The sequence below is a fragment of the Triplophysa dalaica genome, chromosome 13 (genome assembly GCF_015846415.1).
Source record: "Triplophysa dalaica isolate WHDGS20190420 chromosome 13, ASM1584641v1, whole genome shotgun sequence".
NCBI lineage: Eukaryota > Metazoa > Chordata > Actinopteri > Cypriniformes > Nemacheilidae > Triplophysa > Triplophysa dalaica.
The window spans coordinates 20,525,032-20,549,214 of NC_079554.1; the positions used below are offsets into that span (position 1 = coordinate 20,525,032).

The 24,183-nt window shown below is 37.3% G+C and overlaps 2 protein-coding genes across 2 annotated transcripts; one reads left to right on the forward strand and one right to left on the reverse strand.

Annotated features, from left to right (window-relative positions):
* The first annotated feature begins 1,694 nt into the window (after nt 1–1,694).
* mfsd2b (MFSD2 lysolipid transporter B, sphingolipid) lies at nt 1,695–19,340 on the forward strand. Its single transcript, XM_056765152.1, has 14 exons — nt 1,695–1,869; nt 7,417–7,542; nt 7,731–7,855; nt 10,530–10,653; nt 13,655–13,733; nt 13,872–14,053; nt 15,071–15,161; nt 15,347–15,468; nt 15,816–15,899; nt 16,250–16,333; nt 16,668–16,777; nt 17,638–17,781; nt 18,857–19,033; nt 19,207–19,340. The coding sequence occupies exons 1-14, from the start codon at nt 1,780–1,782 to the stop codon at nt 19,256–19,258; spliced, it is 1,590 nt and encodes a 529-aa protein (XP_056621130.1). The 5' UTR covers nt 1,695–1,779; the 3' UTR covers nt 19,259–19,340.
* Nucleotides 19,341–20,132: 792 nt separating this feature from the next.
* On the reverse strand, nt 20,133–24,006 carry wdcp (WD repeat and coiled coil containing). Its single transcript, XM_056765151.1, is given in 4 exon segments — nt 20,133–20,310; nt 21,200–21,320; nt 22,076–23,019; nt 23,022–24,006. Coding segments are annotated over 4 exon segments (2,223 nt in total). The 3' UTR covers nt 20,133–20,137.
* Nucleotides 24,007–24,183: the final 177 nt, after the last annotated feature.

Here is a 24,183-nt window from a genome sequence, read left to right on the forward strand (position 1 = left end):
CGTTAGGTAATTTATTTTGCATATTGCATAAATTACTGTGTAAATATTTTCGTCGTTGTTAATATTTTCAGGTTTTTCAAATTGTAGTAACTCGCATGCTGTGTTATGTGTTATCCACACGTAATTCGTTTTAATACACTTTTAACTTAAAAAATTAAGTAGTAATATGAAGAGTTTGGTTCCAAAATGAGATAACTCAGTTTTTAAAATGTTTAAAATCATGATTTTTTATTGTGCATTCCAATTAATATCAAACAAACTGCAGTTGGTTTGATTTAAAGCAAAATAACAAAAAAAAAAACACAGCTAACTAACACAATAAAACACAGAAAAAACCTGATAATAACATAATAAAAAGCACAATGTTTTTAACCAAACTCTTCATATTTTGTCATTTCTTGACACACAACTTGCAACGTTTTAACACCTACCCTGACTTTATCTCAGTACTGACGAATGAATGAGAGCTGAATCTATACTTTCTGACCCATATACCGTCTTCTGCACGAGAAGCTTCTCGTTCTTCTCTGGGAATGATCCATTATTTCTTTTAAATATTTTAAAAGGTAAAAGCTTACAGTGATGGTTAGTTCAGCTGAAGATTAGTGCATTTAAGTTCATTGACATCAGTGCTCATATTTGCCAAACATTTACATTATGATCAGTTATCTAATATAATTCATTATCAGCCATACACTTCTTTACACAATTACTTTATAATTTAAAGTCAAATATTAATGGAAAAATGCTAGAGTTTTTGTCATCCAACTTCAACTATTTAGTTTGTTTACTATTACACTGTCTGACATAACACTCGATTATGTAACTCTGGATCACACAACTCTAAAATTCAGATCTGATCCATATAGGTCACTGCAGTGTAAGTATGATTTATATTGTAGGGGGCGCTCGTGTGTGTGTTTGTAATCAGACCCGTGTGAGCGCGCGCGCGCGCGTGCGTGAGAGACTGCAGGAATGAGCCGCAGTTCATCACAGCAGCCGCGGAGCTCAGCGCATCCATCAGGTTAGAATACATCTCTCTTTTGCTCTCTATTTTTCTCTTTTTTGAGCTGTATATGTTTCTTTCTCTCTCTCCTAATATATGCAATGTGATATTGTATAGCCTGTACATTTGACCTCTGTTTCACTGTAATAAATATTGTAAAACAGTGTACTAACACTATGGTATTAAAATATATGAATGATATGAAATATAAAACATGAGATAATCTAAAAAAAGTATGTTAAATAAAAAAAGCATGGTACTTGAAGGTTCTCCAAACAATAACATATATGCTGGCTACTATGGTAAATATAGTACAGTAAATAACATAATCGACTTGTGTAATATGTTGTGTTAGTTTAGTTTAATAGTATATTTAGTCTTATGTTACTTGATTTTGCCATGAAAAGACAAAAAAATAGTAGAACCTAAAGTAGTAATTCTGATTTGTAAAATTAACTTAGCATAGGCACATAGTTAAAATCTGGTTTAAGTTTGTATGAATGTTTATTTTGCAGCTGTGAGACTGTGATTCTGACATGACGGCATATTTAGGTTTGTTTTATATACATTATATTAGGCTTGTTTTGATGTAGCAAGCCATCCGATTGGCTGAAATCTGTGATTGACAGCTAGGAAGGTGTGAGTGGTTTCCATCTGAATCTAACCATTCCCTTCCTCGTGCCAGTACAGTATGTGAATATAAGCAGGCACAGCCACCTCTGAGAAACACGTGGAGTTTATCTGTCGTCTCCGCACCCTTCCCTCCTGACAACATGGCCAAGGGGGAGAAAGCACCAGATACAGCCGGAGATAAACTCATGGGGAACCACCCTGAACCTGCTTTCACCAAGATGCCACCACAGGTAAGACATGGGATGTCCTAAGCTTACCTTGAGCAGTACACAAAGAATAGCAATGCCTTTTAATTCAGCAGTCTTTTATAATTTTGGGATCCGGTGGAAAATATAAAAAAATGCATAGAATATGAATAAATCATCCCAAATACATTACAAAAACAACACACTTGGAATCTTCATGATGGCTTAGCATGGAAACAGGTGTTTTTTTACTTGAACTGCTTTCTGTTTTGATTCGCTCATAATATATCTGCATCAGTATGTCTGTGAAAATATGTGGAATTGCATGTTTTAATGATGGCATGGAATGCGTTTATGGATACCATTCAAACACACACATGCCCGAAGGCTGTTTGGATGTTTCACTGATATTGAAACTCAAATTTACGTTTGTGTTGAACCTCTTTAAATCAGCATTCCTTTTATACACCTTATTGTGTGAGACAGATTTACAGTAACAGAAGTTGAATAAAAAGGAAGGAATTGGAGTATTTTTGTGTGATACAAATGCCGACAATATGACAAGCTGTTCATACACAAGAGCCCTATATTTGACCATTTTGCAACTTACGGAGTATAAATTATTGTCTCTTTATAGAGCTGATATAATACCAAGAGAATGGCTCCATGTTTCAACCTGAAAGTTCAACCTAAAATGAAAATCTGGAATCGTTTACTCATCCTCATGTCATTTCAAACTTGTATGAATTTCTTTCTTCTGTGGGACACAAAAGAAGATATTTTGAGAAATGTCTCAGTAGTTTTATGTCATATGGAGGTCAATACCTTCCAAGGTTGTTTGGTTATCAACTTTATTTAAATTAAAGAAAGAAAGTCATACAGATTTGGAGTAACATGAGCGTGAATAAACAATTATTCGTTTACATCTTTGAACGCAGTAGATGCACCTATAGACAGCAAGTAATGATTTCAATCTAGAGGAAATGTTATTTCATTTTGAAAGATAATAGAATATATCAGCAGGTTATGAAAGAGTGCAAACACATAGCAGCAGGTCTGGAGACACAGTGACCTTCAGCTATTAAGGTTAAACCGTCAGTAAAATAAAAGTCAGATTGTTCCTCTGCTGTGACCTTCTGGAGGAGTGATAGGGGAAGATGGAGGGTTTGTGTCAATAATGTATGGAAAGCACTTATGGAGCTCTTGTTTTCTTACATGTGTTGTCACGAAAGAGAAGGTTCAGTCTCACCTAGTGGAGGGTTGAAGATACTATAAAGTGCTTAAAGAACAGTTCACCCAAAAATGAAAATGCTGTCTTCATTTCCTCGCCTTAAGCTGTTCCAAATCTGTATAAATGTCTTTGTATCAACTATCATTGTAATTTTTCCTACTATGGAACTGTTAAAAGCATTCTTCCAAATATCTTCTCTGTGTTTACCAGAACTAAGACATTTATTCAAATTTGGAACAACTTGAGGGTGAGTAAATGATGACAGAATTTTTATTTTTGTGTAAACTATCCCTTTGAAAATAATATGTTGAATTTCAGAATACATTTTTTTGTTGCAACTACAGTAAGTGTTTAGTTAAAATTTTAAAAAGCAAAAGAACGCAAGCAGTTTTAATCTTGTGATATTGCTTCGCAGCACATCTGCCTCCAAAATCGTGAAAAAACGATCTCTAGATTTTCTCGTCAAGGTTTTGAGGTAGTTTGACGCAGTCTCTGCACAAAAATCTCATTCAGACTAGAGGTGAAGAAACAGGACGGATTTGACCTTGCATTGACCAAATGTGTTTTCAAATCCCGCTGGTCATAAACCCTTCAATCCTTCATTATGTCATCCAGATTCATTCTCACGCAAACGTACACAAAGTCAGATTAGAGCTGCGGCGGATGGGCTCGTATGAGGAAACATGATGGGTTTTAATGGGTAAATATCATAATGTTTCACCTAAAACTTAAAGGCAAAAACTAAGAAAAGATATGTGATTGAAGACCATTCAGATTTATTATTTTGGCCTGTGACATTTTTTGATAACTTTCCTCATCCTGTCTAAATCACAATCATATTTAAAATACACATTGCAGTTGTCAGAAATAGTACCATGATATACTGTATTCATATTTTTATATATAATGAGTGTTTGCTTGAGACTTTAGTGTAACAAAAAGCATACAAAAGCCTTGAATTGCACTTTAGGTTGAATTATAAACCAGACATGTTTTGCCATCAGTTGACGTTCCAGGTGAAGCATTGTGATGTAAGATGCTAATGTAGATTTTTTCATCATTGATTCGTTTTATGTCTGTCTTACCGCATGTATAAGTGCTGCTATCATGAATTCAGTGTTTTCAATCTTCGAGGAAGTCGGATATTTTGTGTCTGGACTCAATGACTTCCTGTTTGTGACCATCACGATAAGAGCAACCAAAATAAGTTTCGTGAGAAAAAGTGAGATCCATTTTCAGCCCATGCAGAGTCTTCCAAACACACATTTATATTGTATAGCGACCATTTAATTGTGATCTCAGATGTTTTTTATCTTTTTCTCATTACGCTGGTGTTGAGAACAGCAGAAAGAAAATCAGCAAGTCTTTTGAAGAGCGTCTTGTCCTCCGTGGTGGTTTTGTTGGAAGGGCCTGCCAGAGTGCACGTTGATGTGGAGACGCTAATCATTGGCTTTCATTGAGTGGATGAGTGAGTTAGCAGCTCAGAAGCCGAGTGTGTAAGATGTGCTTGACTGGTGTATTTTCAGCTTGAAAACGTCTGTCTGGAGGAGAGATCGTAAATATATGCCTTGCCAAATGGAGGTTAGACTTCCTTTAATGTGTTGAAAAGATTTCTTCTCGGCTCTCTTCTCACACCACACGTTTGCGGGCACACACCCTTGAAAACACACGTTTACTCTCTCTCATAAACAAGAAAGCCTCTGAAAACACAAAGGAAAGCATATTGATATTGATATTTCATATTTCTTCATATTGCGCCTTCTATAGCTGGGGAGATTTATTCAAGTTCTCAGTTACATTTCGAGCATTAACTTATATGTCTTAGATGTTAAAATTGTTTGGCAGAAATAAAAATAGAAATACAGTATATGAAGAGTATTGAGTAGTAAAATGAATGTAGATTGTAATGTTGATTGATTTGGGTAAATTTGATGATAAGGAGTTCATTTTGAGATAAGAAATAAATAAAAGTGCTTGAAAGGTTCTTCACAGCGATGCCATAGAAGAACAATGTTTGGCTCCACAAACTTTCTCTTTCTTACTTTTTTATAATCTGAAGGAGCTTTTTTGCCACAAAGAACCTTTTTTGAAACAGAAAGGTTGTTTATGGAACCAAAAGGTTCTTCTTTGGTATCCGAAAACCTTTTGAAGCACCTTTTTTTAAAGAGTGTATTGACCTTTGATTTACTTGACAAATCTGAGCTACGTTTGAAATATTTTTCAGAAAGCTTCTGAAACTCTAATGGAGACATTTGTGAGATTTCAGATCTTTTTCTCAACAGAAATATCTAAGACGCAAGAGACTAAAGCAAAGGTTTACATTTGCTCTCCATTTTAATCTTATTTATGTCTAGGAGAAATAATTGAGATATAAAAATCATCTTATAACATGGATCTACAGGTGCTTTTAAGAACCCTGAAACCAAGATTTTGCTTTTGGGGCCTTTTAAGAACCACAAACTTATTTACCTTCGGGCCAAATGTAGTTTTTCATAAAAAGAGGGTTCTTTGTGGAACCATAATTTTTAAGAATATTTTCTTTAATCAAATCTCCCCTCGCCGTCTGCGGTGAAAACATCTGGATTAAATATTACTTGAGGTTCAAAGGGTTACGGGCTGAGGACCCTTCAAACTATCCCACCCACATGCTGCAGTAAACTGAGACTCTACAGCACAAAGCCAGATGCTGTTTCTCACCCAGAAACCTCAATGAAGACTCAGTCAACAAAGCTAAACGGTGATGGTCTAGCAGCCGTAACCATCACTCATCAGTCAACTAAAACAAAACTTAGATCAATTACACTGAAGAAATAAGTAAACTGTCACACATCAGGGTCAAACTCTCAATATGTTCTACTGATTAACACGAAACGTAAAGGGATAGTTCCCCCTAAAAGTGATTTTCTCATCTTTTTCTCATCATAATGTCATGACTCCTGCATGACTTTATGGACATTTCACAAAATATCTTATACGAGTTTTGAATGGTATGTGTCAGAGATCGGGGTGAAGGACCCAGGTGCAGACAGCGGGTAAGGGATTAACAAAATAATGCTAAAAACCCTTAATACTAAAATACAACAAAAACCCACGAGTAGGTAAAATAACAAAGATATAAACATGACAGATAAACAGACTAGACTAGATTAGGCTAGACTAGACTAGACTAGGATAGACTAGGCTAACTACAGCAATGCAAAACAAGGCATGTGTCAAGGACCAAACAATTTAAAATGAACCAGCACGCGACAGAAAACACAGGGGCATTAAATAAGGGATCAAAAGAGGGAACAGCTGTGGGGCATGAAATAATTTACAATTAATTATGAGGAAATGAGGGGGCGGAGACAAAGACGAGACCGTAGAGAGCACATATCAAGTCATGACAACAATAAAATGCCTATCTCCACACAAAACACGAGGCTCTGTCATGATCCTGCCACTAGATCAAGATAAACATGACATAATGGGGGAGAATCATGACAGGTATGAATATGAATAATTCATGACAGGATTTTTATTGTTGTGCAAACTATTTCTTTAACTTTGTTTGAAAGATTTTTTTTTTCTAGAAATTTTGAGTTTGTGTATAAAAGGTGGAAGATTAACATGATTTTTCCAATAGAGATATCAGCATGTTTCAAGTTTTTGCGTGCCCTCTTTTATAACCATAACATTTTAATATAACAGATATACATTTTAATATGCAGCTGAAGAACAAGTTTTCACGTAATCAGCAGTTCTAGATGTGTTGTGGTCATTTCAGCCCATGGAATTTCAACAAAATCAAACCTCAGGAGTGACAAAGTCATCCAACAGCAATGTGAAAGACTGACAACATGACAAGACATGAAAACTGTGATAAAATCCAGGTTATCACATAAATAAATCATTTTTGAACTATATACATGTGCACACACTGTTGTATTGCTTTAAAGTGAAATATGAACTTGTTTTAATTGCAGTATTTGAAGTCTAAAAAAAATACAGAGCATCTTTTCGGTTATTTTGAACTGTTTCTCCAGTTTTCATTTTTTTTACAAATAAATGCAAATAGAAACAATATATTTTTATTTGAAATATGGGTGAAATATTGTTAGCAGTTCACACAGAATGAAACAAAAATGATCAAAAAAAGGTTAAAAAATTATTTTACAAAAACAAATAGTATATTTTAAAATCTGAAAAATTGATTTTAAAGTGGTCTCTTAATTTTTCAAAATATTTAAATAAGGTATTAGATACAAAATTATTGACAGTTCATCTGCTTTTTATCAAGCAAAGTGCACACGCAATATTGTCACATTTAATCCGACTGACACCCTAAATTCACCCCAAACCCCCAAATTCATATTTTCCAGACTCAACTGGATCAGAAGCTCTCTGTATGCAGCAAACTTTGTTACGCCATTGGTGGAGCACCAAATCAGGTGGCCGGGAGCGCAACCGGCTTCTTTCTGCAGATATATCTCCTCGACATAGCGCAGGTGAGACATTAGAATTAAAAATTCATCCATATTACATCCGAGGGTATGATGTTAAAGAATATTAAATCCCTCCTATATGAGCAATCTAAATTAATATAGAGCTTCTGCTGTTCTACTTCTTAGCAAGAAATGTAAAACAGGTTAGACAAAAAGAATATGCAGCGCATCACTTTCTCTTCTCCAAACAGATTAACCCATTTCAAGCTTCAATGGTGCTGTTCGTCGGCAAGGCCTGGGGGGCGGTCACTGACCCTATTGTGGGATTCTTCATTACGAAGAGCAAATGGACAAAGATTGGCCGACTAATGCCGTGGTGAGTGACATGTTCTCTGTTATTCATTGAATGTTTTGATTTGTGGCCCTGCTGGTAAAAACACACCTAAAGGCATTTTTGTAAAGAACATTCTGTAAGAATATTTCCTTGATATCTTTAATATTGACTGAGGGAGACCAGAGGTTGAAATCACTGAGAAACTAACAGTTGAAATCAAACGTTTAAGCGACCTGGAGTTCACATGCAGGGTCAGATTTTGCATCATACTCAAAATGAATAGTGTAATCCCGAAACCTTTCACAACATCCCATGTGTGCTTCTCAAACGGCTGAAGTCACGACTTACAGGGAGTTCCCATTAGACTTAGATGTGACATCACGTTGTCTGGCAGGAAGTGGATAAAGTTTGTGTTCAGAACATCACTGCGAAACATCTCAGCCTTGCCCATGCGGGGCTCCTGGTTTGTCTAAATGTTTATTGTATCCGAGGCATTCCAACACAAAGACAACATTTAGATTTTCAGATAATACAACATTCCCTCTTTATAGGGAATTTCCCCTGTTATACTCGTGTCATCGGTGTGATCCAGTTATTATGCTGAAAACGATGGTTTCTGGTTTACATGCCCGACAAACAGACGAGTCTCCAAAACCACTCTAAAACCATCAGACCAGACCAGTCTGACCAGTGGAAACCAGCTTAGTGGCCGGCTTATACCACCAAATCACGTAAAGCTGGTTAAGCAGTAAATCTAAATATTTTTTTTCTATGTGATTATTTATTTAGACCACTTTAGAAAACGTAAACAGCGCTGGACCAAAATAACTTCCTGTTTTGGTTTTCAACATTACACAAATAGAACAGAATACAACCAACGGAACATTTTTAACAAAATCAAAATGTTAAAGAATCCCTTTAAGTATTTATTATACATGTAATATAAATAAAAGAAATACTTGTTTATGTCATCTTGCAAAGTGTTAAACACATTCATCATCAGTAGTCATTATTTTCACATCTTTTTAGGCCACTGATCTTTTTAGAAGCTCAGCGTTGTTCCTAAAATTTACAAGCTGCTATAACCTGAAATATCTTTTGTTGACTTATAAAAGATATTATGTAAAAAAATATATAGTCCATTATGCAGACATTGTGTTTGAGGATTTCAAAAAGGATCATCCAATTTCTTTATGCAATATTTTTTTATAATGATATATTTATATATTTAATTCTTTATTTATTTATTTATTTACTTTTGCAAATGAAAGAAATTACCATTTCAAAACTATTATTTAGTTATTATTTATTTCTTTATTTCGCTAAAGCTAATTTAAATCCAGAAGCTTTGAGTGATTATTAGAAACTACGCTCTGCAGTTTCTTTGTGTTTCTTACTCACAGCTTATGCAGAGCAAAAACGTCACATCATCTCACCTCAATTGAGCATTTGTCTCTCTCAACTTTACCGCCTCTCCTCTGCCCTCTCTCTCTCTCTCTCTCACTGTCCCACGGCGTTTTTGTGTAGCTGAAAGCCAAACAGTCATAAGGGGAAGCCGGGGCTCCACACTGCAGTGGTGGCATCTGGACTGTGCCAGAACGGGCCCGTCTCTTTTCCTCCCTGTTCTCTGTGGTGCTTGTTTGCTTACGCATGTTTAGTGACACATAGGTCAACCTGCTGAAAAAGGATCTGGACACACAGTGAGGTTTTCTTTACAAGAACAGGGTCGATAGTTCTAGAGTTGACTCGCAAGGTCAGACAATTCAGTAATTAACAACTGCTCATGTGGGACAAGCTTTGCTACTAGTCAGCTGTTAAAGGGATAGTTCACTCAACCATAGAAATTCTGTCAGCATTTATTCACCTTCGTGTCATGAGTCTTTCTTCAGTTGAACACAACGAAAGATATTTTGAGAAATGTCTCTGTGGTTTTGTTTCCATTAATGGAAGTCAATGGGGTTCAATGTTGTTTGGTTTTCAACGTTCTTCAATATATCTTCTTTTGTGTTGTGCAGAAGAAAAACAGTCATTAAGGGTGAGCAAACGAAAGAATTATCAATAACAAAAAGATAAAGCAAACGACATACAGCATACACAGATCATTTTATAAATATACTGGTACATAAATCATTTTCTGGGGACTATATACGTCGTACATGAATGATTAATGGCCAGCACATTTCCTCACATCCTCATAACTCTGACATTGAGCATATTTTGTTTTTGTAGAAAGAATGTGTTTTGTGGTCTTATAATCCTGTGATAGAGATGATCATTCCTGCAGCCCGCTTAAGCACCTTTGCAAATGTGCACTGTACCTTTAAGAAGATACTCAAGTGGCTCTGTTTAGATTCTATTGATTAGTATAGGAGCTGAAATAAGAGAGAGCCGCAGATCATCTATCAAAGACAACATTCAGTGTTTAGTGCTCTTATGACTTGCCTTGAAGGTTCTTGTTGGTTAAAGTATAGTCACATTCATGCATTTGACAAACACTTTTTCCCAATACAGGGAATTAATTTGTATCGATATGTGTATTACTTTAGAATCAAACCCATAATCCTGGTGCGAGATTTCTGGCTCTACTTCTCTAAAGAGATGACCGAGATTTAAGCCAAAGCTTCTGTTTGCTCTCCATTTAATGTCTAGGAAATGTCTAGGATGTCTAGGAAAAATAATTGAGAAATGAATGAGACTTTGTCTTTTTTCTCTTTAGGATGGTTGGCTGCTCTCCATTTATGGTGGTGTCTTATTTCTATCTGTGGTTCGTTCCACCTTTCACCAACGAGAGGTTCATCTGGTATCTGGGCTTCTACTGTCTCTACCAAACTCTCATCACAGTACGTGTCCGGCACACTTCATTAGCGTTCAAGTTTTAACGGTTGCAGTCGAATTTAATACTAACACTAACATTCACATCCATCATGTGGTCTTAAAAGCCCTGCAGATACATTCAGATCGAATGCTGCCTCTGTGATGTGTTTTGGTTTTACTCATGCACAAATTCATCTGAAACATGAAGAAAAACACGCAGAGCATGCACATGAAAAACATTTTCAAACGATTCATCACATCCAGAAAAAAAAAGTTAACATAATATACTGTATGTCAGTGTGCTGTGCATATAATTGCTTATTTATAAACATATACACATATACATATTTAGGATATATGTACATTTATTATTTTATATTGAGCAATAATTTAAATTATATATAAATGTTTATTCATTTTTATGTATATGTTTTCTTAAATATGTGCATGTGTTTATAAATACAAAATGAATATGCACAGTATACAGACACGTTATGTAACCCCAAAGTTAGATTATTGGTGCGATTAATTGTTTGACAGCCCTATAAAAAACACAAGGTCGTTTTTTTATTAGAAATTTAGAATATTGGTACATTTTAAAACAATTATTTTCTGTATGTTTTATATATCAGTACACAAACTACTACCCTGATTTTAAAATAAACACATCCCATAATGCTTGTCAAGAGTAGTGGTTATCTACAGACGTCTCTTTGATGTCTGTATAGACTTTTCCATCATTTATTTGTATTTCTGTCTTTTGTTACCATGGCTTGGCACAAACCAACACATACAATCCTGGGTAAAACTCGCCAGCTGGAGTAGGAAAGCCTCCGTGACCACGGCAGTCTACGGCGTAATGAAATGTCACAACTTGATAAACACACGGTTAAACCCACCAGAGAGGATAAATGCCGGTTTCTTCTTTTAGCATGTTTCATTGTCTTCCGCCGCTAGTCTGAGAAACACCAGCTGCTTGTAGTATCCAAAATGATGCATGTATGAGACGAGAGTTGTGTACACTATTGTAATGAGTCCGTTTTTCATTATTAGACTTTGGGTTGTGTATAAATAAACAAATCCTCGAGCTCCTCCGGATTAAACCCAACAGGGCTTTTTGACATGGGGAGTTTGTAGAGAAAAAAGGAAAGCGCTCTGAATTATTTGGATATCGGTCTGCTTGGCTTTTAGAGAAGTGTGCACTTACAGTAAGTGTGTAATTCAATACGAAAGTTCAGGAAAGGTTTTGCTGTACTTTGCAAAGTATTGATTTTCTACTACAGATTTCAGAGTACAAAGCACACTTTGTTTTCTGAATACATAGCATTGATTTTCAGCTTGTAAGTATTTTTGTTTAAAGTAATGTAACGGGTGTTTGAATGAGCGGTTATAAAACCCCTAATAGATGGACGTGCTCTTAATTTTGGATCCTCAATCCTCATCCCTTCACTTGTCTTTTTATTAGTGGTGGGCCGTTAACGGCAGTGAGACTCTTATCGCGCGTTAAAAAAAATGTCGCCGTTAATCTATTCTCAAAGTTGTGTTGGGAGCTGGGTCTATACTACGCAAGCTATGATGACTTTCACCTTGATATTTTAGCGCGGATGTATACCAGCTTAACTGCACTGCACGGGGCGAGAACGAGATTTTTCAACTCGCGTGATTCGCGTCATTCGCGGAAGCAGAAGCCGCCTCATCATCTCATAACCAGGGCTTCATTCGCGCGATTCGCGCAGCAAGTAGGTCTATTGGCTCTTTGCATTAACATATAAATCACTCGCGCTTGACGCGCCATTCGCGTTTGGTCTGAACACAACATAACGTTACTGTGAAATTACCGCATCAAACGTGACGTGCTAACATGCTATGAAGCCGCCGGGTTTGCTTCAGGGAATATTCATTTTTAAGAAGCTTCCCAATAGAAACATCGACAAGACTAAGGTTGTTTGCACCTTGTGCAATGCGGAATTGGTTTAAAAAAAAACCACTTTCTCTCAACAGGTAGTGGTCTAGCTTTAGTTGAAACCAGTAACTTTGTATTGAGATCTAATGCATTATGGCTCCTGTATGACACATCTCTTGTTGCTCCCTCACTCTTTGTAAATCGCTTTGGATAAAAGCGTCTGCTAAATGACTAAATGTAAATGTACTGTAGGAGCTCTTCCAGTCACAAGTACCACCTAAACGGAAATCATCCCTTAGCTAATGCGGAAGTAAACACAAGTTCATCTTATTGAACATAATTTAATTTTCATCACCAATTATCATAGTAGAACAGCTTTCTCAAGCAGTTTGTGATGCATTTTGGAAACAGGAGATGAGCCCCTGGTCTAATGCGCCACCTGGCTTGAGAAACCCGTTCTCAAAGACTTACTTTTAGTCATTATTTGGGTAGCACACATATTCTGAATGCCTTCGGCAGAATTCAAATGAGCCATTTTAATCTAGATTAATCTAGATTAATCTTGGAATTAATCTAGATTAATCTAGATTAAAAAAATTAATCTATGCCCACCACTACTTTTTATAGATTCTTCGCTTGTGAGAACTCAAAGAACTCTCCAGAATTTCAGCTGGTATCTCAAAGATTTTTGTGCCGTTTTCACATTTTAAAAACAAACGTTTCAGCTATGGGACCAAAAGGGTTTTAGGCAATGCCAAAGATCAGTTTTTCTTTGAGATGTTATGTGACGATGAGGGAAACAAAACTTTTTTAACCAAAGACTAAAACCTAGTTAATGTATTTCACTTTAAAATTTGTTAAAATAGTGTGAATCTTCTGGTGTACAAACAGCATAATGCAAGTGCTGATGTAATGTAAGCCAATGTGTTTACAAAAGTACTCAAACAACTTTTTCTGATTCAACCAAACAGGGCAAAAGTAAATGGACTTTAGTCAATAAAAAATATTCTCAGGGTTAGTCATGTTGTCAATAAGAAATAATGTTAATGCAAAAAATAGATGTGTCTTTTTTTAAATACGCTATGTTTGTGACGTGTATTATTACTTTTTATTTAACCTCACAGTGTTTCCATGTGCCTTACTCCGCCCTAACCATGTTCCTGAGCACCAACCAACATGATAGAGATTCTGCTACAGCTTACCGTAAGCACAGTTCACACACACACACTTAAATGTTTGGATTATATGAACTCATGAGGCTATGTCCCTAAAACGCATGCTTGCATTTTATTTAAGAAATACATAAATGAAACCTTTTCTTCATGCACGTGTGATCTGCAGGTATGACTGTGGAGGTACTCGGTACGCTGGTTGGTGCGGCTATTCAAGGTCAGATTGTTGCGAGCGCACACACAATGAAACACTGTCCACATCACAACCTGTCAGCCGGTCACCTGGGAAACAGCAGCGGCATGAAGATCACCAGGACTGTGGGGCTATCACATGACTTCCTGTTTCATGCGGTACGTGTCAGTGTCACCAGTGTGTAATAACCCAGTGCATCGGACTGTGTTTATAGAAAAGCACTGGTCTGTACAACCTGAATTTTTGGACCAAGGGGTCCCAAAGTTTTAATTCCACCCAAATTTATTTTATTTATATATTTTTATTTTTACTTACTTCAATTTTTAGACCGAAATTCCACCAAAAATATTTTTTTTCTAAATATATATTCATATATTAACTATATTAAAAAAAATGTTTCTTAGATTTAAAAAAAAATATTTATATATCCTTGTCATAGTACATAAATATGAGTTTAATTGCAAAACCAAAATGCAGTATTGTAAGAAATCTAAACCATTTTCATTGTCAGGTTTTGGACAGTTTGGACAGTTTGAGGATTTGACCTTAGGACAAACAACTGAAAACAAAAACTGATCTAAATAAATGCATGATCAAATGTAAACATTGACCCCTGGAACCTCATTTCTCCATCAATCTAATCCTACATAGGCGAAGCAATAAGCTTGGTTTGTGGATGTGGCCGAGGGTTTCACAGTATAAACCCATGAAGAACCATGAATGCCCACAGCTATTTAGAGCCTGACTGCAAAGCTTTTCCTGGACAAACCTCTCTGGGACGTCCCGGGTCGCCAGCCGCACCCCGTCATTGTGCATTCCTCTGTGGCCGGGCTTAAAGTCAGCGGGACGTTTGGGTGTGCCTGTCAGCTCTTCCAAAACGTCCTTTTTTGATCCGAAACAATATTGAAGGCCTTTGCGGCAGTCCGTGGAAATAAAGCGAACATTCCTGAGGTTGTTTGAGGCAGAGCAGCTACTGTTTGTGGGAATTAGATTGAAAAGATCCTCTTGTGGTGACGCACATAATCTGAGCTTTCTAAATTTTACAAAAGCGTACGGCGAGAAGATTGACGCCGCAAATCACTGAATCTTATGAAGCAGACACTATAACAGAACTGCAGAATGAAATATAGATACAAATATTTGGTTCCATGATCTCTCACAGTCTGTCTTTACAGAAAGAGGTGTACATGATCGCAGCCGGTGTCATCGGTGGACTGTTTCTGGTCTGTACAGTCATCATGTTCCTGGGAGTCAGAGAGAGAGATGGTGAGCATGTGTGGTATTCACTGATGCTCAAAGAAATGCTTATGATGTGTCCATAAAATAGAAATAATTCTCATCAAACATTTCTCATAAAAAATGTCTACATTCCTGTTGCCTTTAAGAAGTGAACTATCACTTTAAATTAGTCAGACTTCATCTAATGAGATTTCTCTGTTTTCCCGCTTTAGATCCATACGCACCCAAAACTGAGAAGTCTATTCCCTTCCATAAGGGCTTTATTTTGGTCATGAAACACGGGTCCTACCTCACGCTCACGGCCGCTTTCCTTTTCATTTCTGTGGCCATCCAGGTACGTGGATTTCTTCCAGCACTTGTGTTTTAATTATTTATGCTGTTCTTTGTATGAAAGTTGTGTATGACAAGCATCACCTCGGCTGAAAATAACAACAACCTCATAATGGTGAAAAGGTTTCTATGTCTAGAGGCCAGAATATTAAATTTACGTTAAAGCATTTAGCTGACGCTTTTATCCAGAGGGATTTACAAAGAAATTAGGAAACAATATAGAGATAAGTAAAAGTAAAGTATGCATTGAGAAAGTGTCAACTTTTGCATTTCTTAAAGGATTAATGAATGACATCACTGGATGTAAATTGTATTTCTATGTGTTAGTAAGATGAATATCTTTATTTGCAGATGATACAAAGCAACTTTGTGCTGTTCTGCACGTATGCGGCGGAGCTGCGAGATCACTTTCAGAACATTGTTTTGACAATATTGGTGAGTACTGACATGAAAAGATGACATCATTGTATATTTTAGCCAATGAACAGTTATTGCTTTATGTAATATCCTTATCAATACTTTTATCATTTTGTTACTGAAAAAGTACACCAAAAGTCAGTGTTCTTATCAAAATGATAATCCTATTATAATGATTGATAATTTAAGATGTTGCATCAGATTTTGCAGGACATGTCAGTTGTCTTTCGAAACGTATAAAGAAAATTTGCCTATGTAAGGAAACAGAAATTGCAGCTTTAATCGAATTCGATTAAAATTAGGAAATAGTTTTCAGTTTTTTTAATGGATTTAAAAAAATCTATATAAAAAATGTTGGCTCTTTTCAGATGTCAGCGGCAGTGAGCATCCCGTTCTGGCAGTGGTTCCTTGAGAAGTTCGGGAAGAAGACCGCAGCCTTCTGTGGCATTACAGTATGTGTACTCTTTCGTCGTCTCCTTTTGCATTATTTCTCTCATGTATTTCTCACCAACGATTGTGAATAGTGAAATAAATAGTCTTCAGCTATGTGTGTCCTGCATTGCATTAACAGTCATGGGTTTAATGTCCAGAGAACAAACATACTGATCAAGTGTGAATGCACTTCAGTTCACTTTGGATAAAAGCGTCTGCCAAATGGATACCTAATGTGATCATAGCATGGCAGCCAAAATAATTGGACCCCCTTTTTATGGTCACATATGAACATTTAATTCCTCCTTTAAAGCAGTTAAAATGTGTTTTAATGATGGTTTGTGTTTTGTACAGTGGATCATGCCCTTCACACTGATGCTGGTGTTCATTCCCAATCTGATGGTGGCTTATGTTGTGGCCGTATCATCTGGACTGAGTGTGGCTGCTTCTCTCTTGCTGCCATGGTGAGTTGTCCAAAATGACTATTGCATTACTCATAAGAAAAGGATATAATATTAAGTGTTAAAATATAGAATGCATACATTTTGCACTGTCAATAAAATATTTTTTTTTTAGTGGTGCTTTTATGATTTATAATTATTGTTTCTCAAACAACAGAGATTTAAACAAACATCAGCCCTGAGAATTGAACTATTACTTAAAAAAATAAAAGGTATATGTCAAAAACATTTAGAAGGAGGTTCTTTGTTCTAGAAAAATGGTTCTTATAAAAATCTTTGTTTTGAGTTTTTTGAGGAACCACAAAATGTTATTCTATGGCATTGTTGCAAAAATCCCTTTTTAGCATCTTTATTTTTAAGAGCGTATCTTGTATCTAGGAATCTGAGCCGGATCTAGAGCTCAGAATATCATAAGTCATTAGCTTGAGCCAGTTTTAAACCCGTACACCCTATCATCCCTATTTTAATGTGATTAAAACGCTCAGAACCCCTTAACAACCACATAGCAATGCCTTGGAAACCACACATACAGTAACACATTGTCTACTAGTTTATCATTTTTGTAATGTTGCACTGATCCTGTCCAATGTTTTGTCTTCGAGAGAAGATGTATCATGCATTAAAAGCCTCTGCGTCATCCATAAAAAGCCCAGAAGAGTTTATTTAAACCACCCAGACTTTGATACATAGGTTTAATACGCCAGCATTTTATAAATAACAGGTTTCATGGCTTTTAAAGATACTTTCTGTTTAATTGGTAAAATCCCAATTTAGAACTGCAGAGCTTTTTATTTACACACTGAAGTCTGTGTTTAATAGGATTTGTTGAATGATGGACGTGTCATGTTTTCTAAAATATCCAGGTCAATGTTGCCAGATGTGGTGGATGATTTCAGACTGGTGAACCGTAGTTCAAAGGGACACGAGGCCATCTTCTACTCTCTGTATGCTTTCTTCACCAAGTTTGCTGCTGGGATTTCTCTGGGAGTGTCCACGCTCTGTTTACAGTGAGAAAACATTTTAATTATTTAGAGTGAAATAATAAATTCTAACAGACATGGGTGTATATTTTTAAATCAGGGGAAGCAAAAAACAATAAATGAAGAGTTTCATAAATGAATCTAGTTTTTCCGAGTTATATCTATCAAACGGCACTTGGGTTGTTTTAAGGAACAATAACTAAAAAAACAAACACAAATAAGCACGATAAAAACATGATTTTCTTGCTTTTAAAACTGTTGATTGTAGATTGAATCAATAAGATTATAAAAAATAGAAATATACCTTAAAATAATTATTTATCCTGTAAAAATAAAGTATATATAATAAATTCCTTATCGCCGTTTTTCTTGTAATTGTGCTGTCTTTTCTGTAGTTTTACAGTTTTTTTATTATAAAATAAACTGTAAAAAATGTAATCTGAAAATTTCTGGCTCCAGAAATAAACTGTAACATAAAGTTTTGTCCTTTTTAAATGATGTGTCTACAGCGGCACGACACAACGCATAGCTTGTGCTAATGGTATTGTCATACCGCTCATTTTTCTTGTAATTTGCTGTCTTTTTCAGTAATTTTATGTTTTTCAACCATACTGTATTTCAAAAATATTGACTATTTTTTTTTATATGGAAATTCTCTAAATAATAACAGAAAAAATCTGAAAATTGACATGAAAAAATAAAATGAAAATAATGTAATTTAAATCATATACTTTTTCTGCCAAGCATCCAGAAGCTTCAAGCCAATTTAACCTAAGAGCATTCCTTGTGACAAGTAATTTTGGTTAACTACAAATTAAACCAATAAACTAATGGGTACCTAAACAATATTATCCACAAGTTCACCATATTTGCTACTGTAACCAAGGTTAAACAGTAGTATTTGTAGTAAAATTGTGATAACAAATGGTAACCAATCTGCCAAAAAACAGGCTTTAATGTACACTTTTTCCCAAATAAAACAGTGGGTAAATTTTGTAAGGGATGTGGAATTCTCCTTAACTGAACCCACCCATTCACTAAATATGAAATATGATGCTCTTGCATATGTGCATTGTTTAGTGTATTTTGTCAATGGTTGCAGGTTTGCTGGTTATGACACAGGAGCGTGCCGGCAGCCCCCTCCAGTGGTGTACACACTGAAACTGCTCATTGGTGCCGCCCCGGTGGTCTGCATCACAACAGGCCTCATGATCCTGGTGGCATACCCCATCAGTGAAGACGTCAGGTTACGAAACAAAATCGCTCTAGAGGAGCTCAGGTGCGTACATCACAGATGGCTTTAGGAGTCATACATTGAAAGGTTTTTATACAGAGATTCACAAATGCAGGAAAATGTTGATAACCAAATTTTATTCGTGTTGCACAAGATAAAGATCTTTTTTATATATTTTTTTTATTTTACAGTAAATTCTGCATATTTTTCTTTTTCAGAAAGCAGAGCATCAGTTGCAAATCTCTCAGGGTCGATCTGAATGGCGTGTGACGTCTTCAGACAGCAGATATTCCAGCTCACCGCTGGGATGAGTTGTGTTAGTGTACATTACACTGTAAGAGAGCTATTATATGTCGGACTGTAAACATTTGAGTTTCTTTCTTTTTTCAGTCCGTTGCTGTATTTTTACATGAACTCATAGCCACATATGCAATTTTACTGTTACCCTAAGTTATACACATTGACTACATATCATATATATCAAGATATCCTGAACAAAAATATATTGTGTAAGTTAATTGTACTAATAATTAACATATTATTTAATTACTTGATTCCAGGTTTAATAAAACATTGTGCTGGTTCACGTAGCGTCAGCATATTTTTTTAATGATTCTTTTATGTGAAAGAACAATCATAATAAAAGGATTTGTATTTATTAATTACAATTGTATGATTATTAATTGTATAATTTTGAATTCATGTAGTATGTATCTGTGTTAGCACTTCATTAACATCACCAAACAAGAATGTTTCCATGTCTTATTAGAATTTGCAAAATGCACTAGCAAAAATAAAAAAGCAGATATTTGCAATTCTTCTATCCCTTTAAAGTTTTAAATCAAGTTAATTATATACAAACAAAAGAATTCAATCACTATACATTTTTAATAGCACATTCCAGGTTTTCTTCATTTTGTAGTCTGTATAATACTGAACAAGTCTGAACTATTTTCAGCAAAATAATGAAGCAGGCACTCAAGTATTTCTTCTGAAGAGCTGCCCTTTCTTTCCAGATACAATAGTACAGCTGTCATATTTCAGGCTTAAGCTAACATCCAGCAGAAGATCACAGTTACGAATATGTCAGCAATAGATTGTCCCTGAGTCATCAGTATCCCGCTCGTTCAAAAGAGAAGATATGATTTGTCATTTCTCTGCGTTTGGAGATTGTGGACTTTCGTTGGGTAATTCATCTGCACCACTATGGGGTCTTACAGGAGATTTCCTCTTTGCGCTTCTGATCGTGAGTTCGTCCTTGTGTTTAAACATTAACGGGACAAAACCATCTGCATCAGCCACCAGGACGAGCCACATGGGACCTGTGACGAGAAAAAAGTCAGCAATGAAAGAATTCTGCATCAAACATTCTACTATAAAAATGCACTGGGATTTGAGCATCGAGTGTTAAAGGGGTCATTTGGCGCAAACAATTGTTTTTCTGTGTCTTTGGTGTGTTATAAGTTGCACTTGCATGTATTTGACACGTAAAATTGCAAAGATTTAAGTGTCGGAACAAAAGATGCATTCTATCTAAAAGCCAAATATGGTAAGAGGCGTTACAATGCCGTCACACGTTTGCAGTATTCTACCAATCAATCCACACTGGTTAACTGGCCAATCGTAGCACACCTTGCTTTTCAAAGCGATGAGCTTTGTAAAAAATCTGCACGTTTCAGAGAGGCGGGGCAAAGAGCAGATACAAACATAAACGGTTTGTGGAAAATACAGCGTTTTTAACCTTAAATCATGTAAACACATTGCAGAAGATCAAAAACAAACGATTATATTTGTTTTAGCCATGTCATATGACCCCTTTAACGTCAAAGTGGTACGAGTGTAAATCAGCTGCAGAGATGTGTGCAACAAAAGGCTGTAAGCTGATTAACAGTAAAACCCTTCAAATCCTATGGCGGCTAATAATAGTTTCCTATTTTGGTCAGTGATAATTAAACGAAGCCGAAGCACATGAACAATCTGTCGTCAACAAAGAAAAACGCCGTGGATGCTTTACACGCCCTTGAAAAGGAATTGATCCCATCTGTTGTGATTTTGGCAAAGACACGAATGATATGAAATGATATATTTCTGCATTCCTTTACCCTGATGAAACGGTCAAAGCATATACAATCAGTGATGGAGATGGTGGAAGTTCTCTCTGTGTATAATAAAGAATGTAACTGTGATGGAGACACATTCTTCCAGACATACCGTGCATCATCTCCACGACCGTCAGACCGAAGAGCTCCAGTACCACCTGCAGGCTGATTTTTCCTCCACACAGCAGCAGGGGCTTTCTCTCGTCTGTATAAACGTTCTCCGACAACTGTTTCTGGAGGAAGAGACACATTAACAATATGACAATATCAACAAATATATCATTCATTCATTTTAAACATCAGTCATAACAGATACAATTACGTCAAGGTTACTTTCAAGTCATTAAGCTTTTTTGCACATTGCATCAGACTATATTTACGTCAGACAAAGTGTTTGAATAATAAAATGATGGAAATAAACAAACCTTTATTCAATTTATCGAACAAATAATCTACTATTAAACTAAGTGGTTCTTAAAGTCCCAGTGAAATTAAATATGACTTTTACTTTACTTTTGACTTCACTTTTACTTTCATGAAATATTGCAGCGTTTATAGTAAATAGCCTATCAATGTCGGTTATTTCCTTTTTAAAATTCACGTACACTCATAATCTTCAGTTAAAATCAATCAATGCAAAAGCTTTAACACATCCAATCAATTTGCAGTGAAAAAAGCAAGCCACGCCCACTAATTTTCTCCTTTGAAATTCCTTCTCACTTGGAAATGTGTCAGAATCCGGAAGTAAAAACTATCGCAACTTCCGGTTCAAATGTCTAATACATGTGTAATTTAAAAATCATTTTATGCATCATCATTTCTTTACAGTATCATTAGAGATTTCGAGAGCTCTGCAACATAAGTAATAAAAAAACTGCAATAACATACAAAATAAAAATGTTTTTATTTTAATTTGTGCTGTGCATGTGGATTTCAATGGTTTAGTTTTCCCTGAATAAAGTGCGATTTATACAGACTCATTACATACCTGACAGGTGATGTGCACATACTGCGCCTCATAAGCAGATGGATAACTGCATGTCGTCTTCTTCCCATTTTGCGTGAAATCTTTGATTTCAGAGAGGCACAGCTGAACATCGGCGAAGCGGCTAAAGATCCTCTCCATGTTCTGCGTGAGCAGCTCCAGGTTCTTCTCCTTTGACTGACAGCTGTTCTTGGGTGATGTGTCGTCCTCGTACATCTTCTCCGAGGTCTCGTACCTGGGCGAACAAGGTCGACTTGAATCTCGGCTGCCCTGGCCGGCAATGGCCAGCGTGGTCATGCGGTTGATGTGATCCATGTCGTAGCTTTCCAGAGTGACCGAAGAAGCGCTAGACGTAGCTCTGTCCGAGAAGTCCGCCGAACTGGCCACGGGACTGAGCTCTGAACTGCGTACCTCCTCGATGAGTTTCCTTCTACTGGTGGGAGAAACGACGGCCGAGCCACCTGGAAGAATTAGATCCTTAATTGATAAACGCTCGTCTTTGGAGATGTTCTCAGAATGCCGTCTAATCCCGTGATGTTGGCTCGATGACTCTGGTTTTAGAACGACAGGCGTGGCAGAGTCCTCGTCGAATACCAGCTCTTTCACCACCAGTCTCAAGATGAACTTGTCTGTGTTGGAGGAGGGGAGGAAAGCAGGATCATTGGACTTCTGGCGGCCAATCATAAACAGCAACATGTTGCTGGTGAAAAAGCACACCCCTTTCGGCCTCTCGTTCTTTTGGAGTTCAATCTTTTGGACATTGGGCATGGAGGAATCTGTGATGCAATAAACCAGAATCATGTTGCAAGTGTTCGAGGCCACTGCCACAGTGCTGCCGCTCGGATCGAAGGCGATGATGTCGGGAACCAAGATGCCGGGGATGCTGACTTTCCTCGTGGTGGTGACCTTGCGTTCATACTTCACCAAAATCAGATGGGACGAGTCCTGCCGGATCCAGTCAGGTGATCCCGCCGCCTCAGGTGAATGAGCGGGCTGGGGTCCGACTTTCTGTGTTTGGCGAGAATGTGCGTTAGATCCATGGGTCCGGATAAAGAGGCGTGTCTAGAGCGTTCTGAATCACAGGACCTCCTTCTAGAGTCCAAATAGTAGTCAGCGTCCACCGTGAGAACGGGAGCTGGCCGTGATGACGCCGGCTCGGAGTCGTTTGGCAAGTCGAAGGCGATGCCCGAATTGAGCCCGCAAAGTTTATCTAGAGGCAGTTCAGTCGCTACGGCAACTTGGGTCTCGCCGGTGGACTCGATGGCACAGATATACCCGCCTATATCAAAAATGGGGCAGAAGGAACAGGCCACCAGGCTTTTTTGAATATCATTCCAAATGTATGAGTGCAGCGCACTGCCGATGGCAACAACCAATCGGGTTCCGTCCTTAGTCCAACACGCACAGTGGATCAAACCGCTGCCCTTGATGTCGGCCTTCACACGGCGATTATCGACCCGCACGGAAAACAGAACAGAAGCGTCCCGCTTGGTCAGAACAGCTAAGATGTCCAATTTGGGATGCCAGACGCATCCCTGGGACAGCAGCGGGAAGGGCTCGCTCATCTCGCAGGTCTGCGTGCACAGTAGTTTGTTCTGTTCCAACGCGCTTAGCTGAAGTTGCCACACGGTGATGTGCTTTTTATGCTGGACGGCAAGCAGGGCCGGGGACCCGGAGCAGCAGAGCGGCCCCCAGAAGAGTCCCAAGACGTGTTCGAACTGTCCGATGACATTTGTGTCACCAAACGTGGGCTCACCGTCAACAGCATACACCGCCATGAGACAAACTTGTTTACCGTCCGTCCAGGCTATTCCGTGCACCGGGTGAATGGCTTGGTGGAGGGTGTTCAGCCCTGTTCTCAGAAGCTTGGCTTTCCCGAGCTCCATGCTTTGGTCAGTGTCTTCAGCAGATGTTGAAATTATGTTCCTGGTCATACGGCAAATAAAGTGAAAACGTTACAAATAGGAAGAAAGAAAGACTGTGTCTTTGCTTCACTGTGTGAGGATTGCCATCACATACTCTAAGAATAGGTAAAGCCTCTTCCCTGTCACTTTAATCCTATTGGCCAGAGGGAGGCGGCACTCGAGGGTGACCAGATTAGTCAGACAAGA

Excerpts from the sequence above, each read along its gene's own strand:
- mfsd2b (XM_056765152.1), top strand. The coding sequence starts at position 1,780 with ATGGCCAAGGGGGAGAAAGCACCAGATACAGCCGGAGATAAACTCATG. Across the intron at positions 14,054-15,070 it reads ATGACTTCCTGTTTCATGCG|AAAGAGGTGTACATGATCGC; the intron begins GTACGTGTCAGT and ends CTGTCTTTACAG. Across the intron at positions 15,162-15,346 it reads GGGAGTCAGAGAGAGAGATG|ATCCATACGCACCCAAAACT; the intron begins GTGAGCATGTGT and ends TTCCCGCTTTAG.